Genomic DNA, 10336 nt, shown 5'->3' with positions numbered 1-10336 from the left:
TGGTCTCATAATTGCCTTATTTAAATGTCTCGGATCCAAACAAACTCTTATAGTGCCATTGGGCTTGCTCACCAGAACAATAGAACTCACCCACTCTGTTGGCTCACTTATCGGGGTTATTACCCCCATTTTCCCCATACGATCTAATTCTTCTTTTAAGCCTTTATACATTTTGAATGGAATTCTACGAGGGGGCTCCACCACCGGCTCTATGCCATCCCTAAGTTTCAAATTACAACTATTTTGTAAAAGACCTAGGCCTTCAAAAACATCTAGGTATTTTTCAACTAATTTATTTTTCATAGTAATATTATTCACTTCCCTAATTAATTTTAAATCCATAGCGGTCTCTATACCAATAATACATTTGCATGAAATATTAACTACATAAAATTTTGAATTTAATACCTGTTCTTTATAACAAAGCTTAACCTCAATTACTCCAAGAATTGGTATTCTCTCTCCACTAAAAGTGAATAGCCTTGTCGCACTTTTCTTCAGCTTATCTTTGATTTTCAGCATACCAGCCGTATCCACCGACATTATGTTCGCCTGCGCACCCGTATCTACCTGACATTGTATCATTTTATCGTTTATCACTGCATTAACGTTCCACTCAGTAGATGACTTGCCCCTTTTATTCAGCACTCCAACAAATAAATCGCTATTTTGATCATCATCATCACCATCATTCGCCTCTTCTTCTGCCTGCATCTGCTTAACAAATTTTCTCCGATTAATACACACTCGAGCGAAGTGATTCAATTTTCCGCATTTAAAACATTTAGCTCCTTCGGCTGGGCAATTATATTTATGACTTTGGCCGCATTTTTTACATTTCCCGCTCTCACTTTTGGTATTGTTGGAATTGTAGCCGTACATTATTCCTGATTTTTTACTCATGGCATTAATACTTCCTTCCATAAAACCATCCTCTTGTAACATAGCCGCATTTGATTTTGCCAAAACTATATTGTTAGCTATTTCAATTGATTTTTCTAGGTTAATTTTATCCTCTGTTAAAAGCCGCTCTTTTATATTATAATGTTTTTGTGATAATCCACATATAAATATATCACGGACCAAATCATTTTTCAAGTCTCCAAATTCACAATTTAAACTCAAGTTTCTTAAAATTGTTACATATTCATCAATTGTTTGGTTGTCTTGTTGTTTACAAGTGAAGAACCTGTGCCGTTCCATTACAATATTTGCTTTTGGCGTAAAATGGGATCCCAACATTCGCACTAAGTCTTCATACGTAACTGTATCAATATCCATATCAAAGGAATTAAAAATTTCCAGCGACTGACTTCCAAGATGATGTAATAGCAACGCAACCTTTCGTTTGTCAGGCTCTGTTTCAAGATTTGACGCTCTTAAAAATATTTTAAACTTTGTGTGCCATGTCTTCCACTCTTTTGCTAAATTTGTAGCCTTAAAATCCATCATTGGCAAAGCGGCCGCAATTTGGTGTTTTTCCTCCATTCTGCTCTTTAGTGTTTTTTTTAGGTTATAATTGAATTAAGCACACCTGACACCATGTTAAGAAAATACGTCTTCTTCCATTTGTATGCACAACCAAAGTGAATCCATTTATTATGTTTTATATAAACTATAACTATGTTGTGATTATTATCATACATAGTGGTAAGTAATTACAAACAGGGTAATTCATGTTACTTAAAACTATTAACATATACAACAGGGGCAAATGTCAGAACATAAATTTTTCCCTTTCGCTATTTACATCGACTCTATTATCAATAGCATTGCGGTCTCAAATTGACATTCATAAAATTGAAATAACTATTGACCTAATTGCGATTTTTGGAGAATTTAAAAGGTTCAAACCCAGTGATTGTCTGTGTGGAAAATTACATTCAAAATTCATTGGATTGGTTCGAAATATCTCAACACGTTTTCAAATTATTTAATTTTTATCAAAGTCTTGATTTTTTGTTACGCTCTGCCTATTGTGCGTCATCTTTTGATGTAGTATGTTAATAATAATTTCGATATCTGTTAATAATAATTTCGATATCTGATAATAAATTTATAAATATGAAAATTTATATACGAAATTTTGTTTAAAGTATATTTTTAAAAATTAAACCATTTAGAGGTTTTTTTATAATAAAAGTTGTCGATACTATAATAAAGACATTTAGCCCATTAATATGACACCTTATTTGTGTTAATAGAGGAATTCGTTAAGAAGTTTGAGGCAATGTAAATTTATAATTCTAAAGAAACAAGTGTCAGTCTGGAGCCAAATCACCGAATTCGTCATCGAGTTCTGTTTTGTATAGAGAAACATTTCGATCTTTGTAATTTTTTGGATCACTGCATTCGATAGTAATTTATTTTGTCTACTACTTTTTTACATTGCATATCGCTCATTAGCTGCAATACCGACATAAATAAAAAAAATCGTTATTTTTGAGTTAATAATGCAGAATTGTTCCCTATATCAGACTTCATATTGTGTAAAAAAAATCAGATGATTATATCATACACACTCTAATTGAGAAATTGTAGAAGGTCCTCTGTTCCAAATAAAGTGCGAGCATTTTCTGCAAAATCGATTTTTTTATTTATGTCGGTCTTACAGCAAATGAGCGATATGGTGATAAGAAATTGGAAGCGATAGAGAATATCAAAATAAGTTTTTGTGATCAAAATATGTTATTTCTTAGAAATTTATATCGTTTTTGTGTGTTAAAAATTAATAAGGAATTTAGTTTTGTTGTCAATTCGCACCACAAATTTTGCCTCTTTAATTTTGCTTGAACTGAGCGTTTCATTTTTTATTTTTCTTAAATTTATTTTTTCAAAGTAAATACTACTTACATTTTCACCAACTTCTTGTTCCTTTTTTGTTTACCTTTTTTTCCGCGCAAAAATCCCAAGTATGTAGTTTTGCAGAGGTTAGTATGTGGGGGACCATTCCCGGACTAGCAGGCTTGTGGAGCAATTGTTGGGAGGGGTGAGATGCATGGTGGCTACCAATATCGTGTGATGTTGGTGGTCACTTTTGCATTGTATCCCCTTTCAGCGATTGTTTCATTGTAGAGAGCCTGAGTGTTAGTCCTAATGGTAGTAGCTTTGGCTATGAAGCTGGGCACAGGCTATAGTCTGTGAGTGGCCAGTCTCGAACTGTTTGGGGTTCTACTGGTAAGAGCTTAGGCTATGAACCTGACCAAAGGTTTCGGTAGCACGTGTGTCAGGGCCCCTAGGTCTGCGGATCTAGCCTGGCAGTTGGTGTTGGCCCCTCGGGGAGCATCGTGCTGGATGTGATTTATACCCATATCGCGGGTTGAGCTGTGGCTCGGTGTGGAGTTGCATTACAACTGGGTGCCTGACCCATTTTTCTTTTCAAGCCTTATTAAATTTTTTATTTTATTATTTTTGGTTCCTTATAAATTTTAACTAATAGGTACATATGTAACCTTTAAAATGAATATACATATGACATACTTTAAGCTTGAAAAGGATTTCACAACCAAATCCTCGGATTTGGTGTAGTGGTCCACCAAATATCCCCTTTCACCTTCCATAAAGTAGCAGGTACCGAGGGAACCCTTCATTTCATTGTCCGTATTAAAAAAACACATGTTTTATAAACTTTTGTATATTTTGTAAGTTTTTCTTCATTTATTTCATTGATCCGGAGAAGAAAAGGAAAAAAACAATATAAAATATTTGCGCATTTCATTCAACAAGTAATTAAATAAAAAATATACAGATTATATGCTTAAAAACTATAATTATAAATTAGATTTGTATGTTTGCGTTATTCTTTTTTTCAATTAAAATTAATATTTTTCTTATTTTTTCGAATAAGAAGCAGAAACACCATACATTTTATTTGTTATTTTATCCTTATTAACGAATTGGAACCTTTGCCCTAAAAACACTTATGTCGGTGATGGAAAATAGCACAAAGAGAAGGAAATAAAATATTATTTATATATAGTATATGGAATATAGCATTGTATATAAAATAAATACATAGCAAGAAAAATACCTTGACATAAATAATAATAGTAAAGAAGATGGATAAAAGAGAAAATGCATTTCCATTTACATGTGTGTGTGTGTTTATAGAAAGAAGAATAGGGAATAAAACAAGGAGATTAAAAATATGTTAACAAAAATTAAGAAAAAAATAATAACTATACCAAACCAAATATAAGGAATTGAATAATATGTTAATTGTGATTACTGTTTGTTGTTTGTGGTAAGGGTTTAAAAATAGGTATTTTTGGAATATTGTAATAAGCCATAGCAATATATTTCTCTGAATTTGTTAGTTCTTGAGACAATATCTGAGGAATAAGTAAAAGCAAATTTATAGATTTTTTTTGAACAGTTTCCGTTTCCTATTTTTACTATTTTTTGTTTGTTTACTTTAACAAATTGTTTTTATATACTGTTTTATAAAATGAATATTAAATAGTATTTTTTGTCTCAATTATTTTTTTTTTACAAAAAAAAAATTCATATACACAATATATAGTTAAGCATTTTCTTAATTTTAATATTTTGTCTTTTCTTCATCAAATGCCTAGATATTGCGTTTGGTTTTTGTTTTCTATAAATGTAACAATTTTGAGTTCTTTTTTCATTGTGGTTTTTGAATTCTTGCAATTTGAATTAAAATCCAAAAATAAAAGAGCAAACAAAAAATATGTTTTTTTTGTAATTCGATTCGAATCGAATTGGTAATTGTATTTTATAACGCCACCAACCATCTCTGGTAATTGTGCATTTTAAAATTGGTTTCGTTCCCACATTTTCCAACTGCCAACATGATCTACATTTATTGTATTTTGTTATATTGTGAAGGGAAGTTTTGTGAATAAAAAATGTTATTTAATAAGATCATAATTTAAAGATTTTGAAATAATAATCATAAGTAGTTTAATATTTTCTAATGGAAAATATTAATCGGATTATTCGAATAACAGTTTTTTTTAGAAAAATATCCTGATAAAAATGTCAACACCAAAATAATTATTTTTCGAAGTCTCATATTTGGAAACTGTCAATATGACAGCAGCTTTGATTAAAAAAAAAAAAATGCTAGACCTTCTGTTGGCATCTAAAAAGAAACATTATTTTTTGTCATCATTGTTGTTATTCTCCTTTGTTTGCCTTTCTTTTCTTTGTAAAATTTGATTCTATTTTGTACTTTCAAATAATGCCAAAATATGACTAGATCTTATTAAGAATCGTGTTGATGCACAAAAAGAACGGCAATCATTTTCAAACATGCCAAAATTTTTGTAGAGATGGTGTGGTTGAGGCTAGTTATTTTTGTTTTTTTAGAGGTGGTTATTATTTTGTGTATTGTAATTTACATTGACAATTCTATTTACTTAGTTGCAATTCTATTTACTTAGTTGTTTGCTAATGCAAAGCAAACAATTGCAAAAAATATATATTCAAATTTGTTCATTTAAAAAATATTTACTCATTTTTGTCGGGTCATTGTTTGTTTTCTTATTTTGAATATAACCCTGGCATGTGGAAATTGTTTTTGTTTTTTATCTATTTCAAAATATTGTTGTTGTTCTCTTTTTTTAACATTACACATTAGTTTTGGTATCTTCATTTCTTCATACAAATTTGTATTGTTGTGTTTTAATAAAAAATATATTAAATTATTTCTTTCAGTTGTTGTTCTGTTTGTTTGTTTTTTTTTTCAATTGTTACAATATTTTACTTTTGTTGTTTTAGCAAAAACAAAATTTATTATATGAAGGACATTTATATTGGATTTTTTTTTGTTCTATGGTGAACATTCCATCTCTTTTTTTTAACAAAAAACACTTATTATTCCATAATAATCTCGTACACATTATATATATTATTTATATAATAAAATGTGTTTATGAGACTCCTCCAATATAACCCCTTTTTTAAAAGTGTCCTTCATACAGTAAATTGTTTTGCAATTTGTAATCGGAATTTATTTTCTTTAATTTTTGTCATTTTATTTTGTTCATGTTGTTCCTTTTGTTTTTGTGAAGAATAGTTTATAGTAAAATATAGACTTGTATATAATTCAAATATATATAAAACAACTATTTTCTTTTCTTATAAATAGCTGTAATAGGTAATTGTTTTTGTTTTGTCGACAAGTTGGAATTAAACTTTCTATCGTTTTGTTTTTCAAATTTTTCCATTTAGAGCAGAAATCGACTGTAATTTTATAGTGATTTTTTGGTTGTTTTTTGTTCAATTTGTTCATTTTTGTTTAGGATTTCTAAATAATTAATGTTAAATGAAAATTAAATTAAAAATACATATTTTAAATAAAATAAAAACAATATCCCCTGATTAAATAGGTTAGGTATATTTTCTGGTTTGTTGGGTCATTTATTGGTCTTTTGTTTTACGCAAATGAATATCATTTTCGGCGTTCGTTGATGTCAAAGGTTTGCTGCTGCTACTAGTGGGCATAGTTGTGGGCCTCAATTTTGCCGAATTTTGGGCAACCAACGATGCAGCCATACGCCGGCTCTTGCCGTCGGGTGACAAATATGCCTTATAGAAGAAACGGGCAAACAATACAAAATAGCTGAAATACATGGCAATCGATAGATTAATATTGGTCTGTGAAATATTGCAGGATTGGGGTCCGTGTGTCTTCAGGAAACCATGGGCCCACACATTTATGGCACAGCCAATTATCATTTGGGTCAGCTGCAGTGAGGTGATGATCATGGCAATGAATCGTGGTGGATTGAAACGGGCCGCCTTCAGGGCATAGTAGGAGTACATCACGGAATGTACACAATAGTTCATGACAATAAACCAGCGGGCCGATGAGGTATATTCGGTGTATGAGAACCATGAATAGATCAGCACAGTAATGTGGTGGTACCAGTGCAAGAAGATCAGCGGCTGTTTACGCAACACAATGAATATGGTATCGCCTAATTCGGGTAATTTGGAGAGTACAAATAACCATGTCCAGAAGCCGCAGACACGATCTTGTTCTATGTAACTGTAAAGAAAGAAATATGTAAATATGACATAGGTGCCCAAAATTAAAATGCGTTAGTATGTGTGAGAGAAAACAGAACAGTACTGAACAAAATTGTGTGTACATTTTTGTGGTCGGAAAAAATTATTGATGAATTTAATTTTTTTATTATATAAATTAAAAGCATTATTGAACATGTTTGTATATGAATAACAAATTGTATATGTCACGAAAATCAAATAAAGTTTATAAATTAACATATACTGAGATAATAATCATATTATAATATTAAATATTAATATTAAATATTACGATAATTATCAAATATTTATTTCTTTAAAAAAAACAGGAATTGTTCTGTTGTTTTTAAACATACAAAACGCATTTTTAATAATGAAATAAAAATCCAAAATATACTGAACACTTTTATCCCTAAGTGTTATTTCGTTGATTTTCTAGTTGTGCGGACACGCCGTCGTGCGCGCACCCTTGCATGTGTTCATTCGTTGGCTGTCAAACAACGACTGACTGAAAGAGCATAACAATGCGTGTGAGTAGGCAGCTACTTTAAAGTATACTGATGGGCTTCATTGAAATATGATAAATTTAAATGGAATAATTATTAAGTAGATGATGAGGGATCTATAGTGCGATAATGTGTCATTTTATAACGGAATGGAATAAATAAATAAATAATATAAATAATAACCGATTGTGATTTAGTACAAATCATGGCCTATAAATAAGGTCACCAAGATAGCAATCGAAATCGGAAAACAGCTGTTTTTTCTCAAGTCTAATGCCAACGTTTTCATAATGGACGTCAATTCACAATAATGCATTTTGACAGCAAACTTGAGAGGTATCGATAATCAGCTGGTCTCTCTTGGTGACCTTATTTATAGGCCACGATACAAATCAAGATCTATTAATAAGGTCACCAAGATAGCAATCGAAATCGGGAAACAGCTGTTTTTTCTCAAGTCTAATGTCAAAAATTTCGACTTTGTTTACGTTTTCATAATGGAAGTCAATTCACAATAATGCATTTTGACAGCAAACTTGAGAGGTATCGATAATCAGCTGGTCTCCCTTGGTGACCTTATTTATAGGCCATGGTACAAATCAAGATCTATTAATAAGGTCACCAAGATAGCAATCGAAATCGGAAAACAGCTGTTTTTTCTCAAGTCTAATGTCAAAAATTTCGACTTTGTTTACGTTTTCATAATGGAAAACAATTCACAATAATGCATTTTGACAGCAAACTTCAGAGATATCGATTATCAGCTGGTCTCCCTGGGTGACCTTATTTATAGGCCATGGTACAAATTAATTAATCCGATTAACCCTTTTAGTCATGATCAAGATCTATTAATAAGGTCACCAAGGTAGCAATCGAAATCGGAAAGCAGATGTTTTTTCTCAAGTCTAATGTCAAAAATTTCGACTTTGTTTACGTTTTCATAATGGAAGTCAATTCACAATAATGCATTTTGACAGCAAACTTGAGAGGTATCGATTATCAGCTGGTCTCCCTGGGTGACCTTATTTATAGGCCATGGTCACGATCCAATAATAAGGTCGTCCGATAAGGCCAGATGATTTCACCCGAGCTGTCAAAATGCTTTCGATTCTGACTAAATTGTGTGAAAACGTAAACAAAATATTTGACAGTATGGGGGAGGGATTTTACTACAAAATAGTCGATAACGATTGCTTCTGACACGACCTGTTTATTGGATTATGCTTTCAGTGTTTTTGTCGAATATATTCGACATTTAAATGTACTCTCTTTCTTTATCCTGTGTACCGTTACTATTGATGTTTTTGTTTTTGCTGAAAGACAGACGAAACTGACCGAGGGTTAAAATGACAATTGCTATTTTTTTCTAAACTATGTCCCTTTATATGATTTTAAATTAAAAATTTTAGATTTTTATTCCGACAAAAATTTTTGTTGACACTGAAAGGGTTAAATTCAAAGTGCATAGCATGATGCAATGATAAGGTGATGACAGATGTCTCGGCTATCTATCAAATTTTTCCTTATAATATTTCAAATGGTTGGCAACATTGCACTTCGAATTCAAGTAGAAATTACGCACTTTGACAGTTAATCGAGTCATCAGCCTATTTATTGTACCATGCTGCTTAGCTTCTACTTGAATTGAATTCGATGTGCAATATTGCCAAGCATGAGAAATATATTAGCGAATGTGGGATGTATTTAAAACCACCCTATATCGACCATTATTAAAATTTTAGAACCATTTAGTACCATAGTATGTTCTCAAATATACCTCTGTATCTGTATTTGGTGTAATTTTTTACCATTTGTACTCTTGTTATACTTATTTTGAAAAAAAAAAAATCACTCAAATCCAAATTGAGTATCAGTTAGTGCACATTAATATAAAGTTCCATAACTACCTACTTTAGCAATGATAAGTACGAATTTCCAACACTTCCCACATACCCCAATCTTAATTCCAAATTTCAGGATTCTATCGGTTCATTTAAATCCAATTTGTATCACATTTAGTACCACTTAGAACACATAAGTAAAAATTTCCATTACTACCTACATCATGCATTAAAATTGAAATCATGAATTAGATAAAATCTTAATTATAATCCAAATAGTATCAAATTTAGTACACAGTAGTACGAATTTCCAAAACTTCCTACTTAACCCAAACAAACACTCCCACAGGGATCCTAAATCCAAGTTTCAGGATTCCAACTCTATTGGTTCATCCACAATTCAAATTGTAGCAAATTTAGTACATAGTTGTACCAATGTCCAAAACTTCCTACACCCCCACAGTCATCCTAAATCCATGTTTCAGGATTCCAACTTTATCGGTTGACCCACAATTCAAATTGTACTAAAGTTAGTACACAGTAGTACAAATTTCTAAAACCTACTACATATCTCAAGCTTACACCTCAACAGTGATCCTGACTCCAAATTTCGTGATTCTAGCTCTATTGGTTTACCTAAAATTCAAATTTAGTACCATTAGGACCCATAAGTATTATTTTCTTAAACTGAATCCTGACCCTAATCCTACATCCCTACAATGATCCTAACTCCAAACTTCATTGTTCCAGCTCTATCGCTTCACCCTAATCCAAATTGTACCAATTATAGTACGATTTAGTACTTTTTGTACACATAAGTAAAAATTTCCAAAACTACATACATATCCCAATCCTACACTCCGACGGTAATGTTAATTTCAATTTTCAGGATCCCAGCTCGATTTGTACCTCCAAATCGAATTTGTACCAAATATAGTACTTTTCGTACACATGAGTACACGCTTTCCAAAC

General features: G+C 31.4%; 1 protein-coding gene across 1 annotated transcript in view; it reads right to left on the bottom strand.

Annotated features, from left to right (window-relative positions):
* Positions 1-6381: 6381 nt before the first annotated feature.
* The window catches only part of LOC133324984 (elongation of very long chain fatty acids protein 6), a 55738-nt gene continuing 51783 nt past the window's right edge, over positions 6382-10336 (bottom strand). Inside the window, exon 3 of the mRNA XM_061533809.1 lies at positions 6382-7018. Coding sequence (XP_061389793.1) covers positions 6388-7018 — 631 coding nt within the window. The 3' untranslated portion in view covers positions 6382-6387. The remainder of the gene's footprint in view (positions 7019-10336) is intronic.

The sequence above is a fragment of the Musca vetustissima genome, unplaced genomic scaffold (genome assembly GCF_032173495.1).
Source record: "Musca vetustissima isolate MV318-11 ecotype Yass unplaced genomic scaffold, APGP_CSIRO_Mvet_v1 utg3682, whole genome shotgun sequence".
Taxonomy (NCBI): Eukaryota; Metazoa; Arthropoda; class Insecta; order Diptera; family Muscidae; genus Musca; species Musca vetustissima.
The sequence above is the reverse complement of the archived record's forward strand: the minus strand, read 5'-3'. Positions and strand labels throughout refer to the sequence as shown.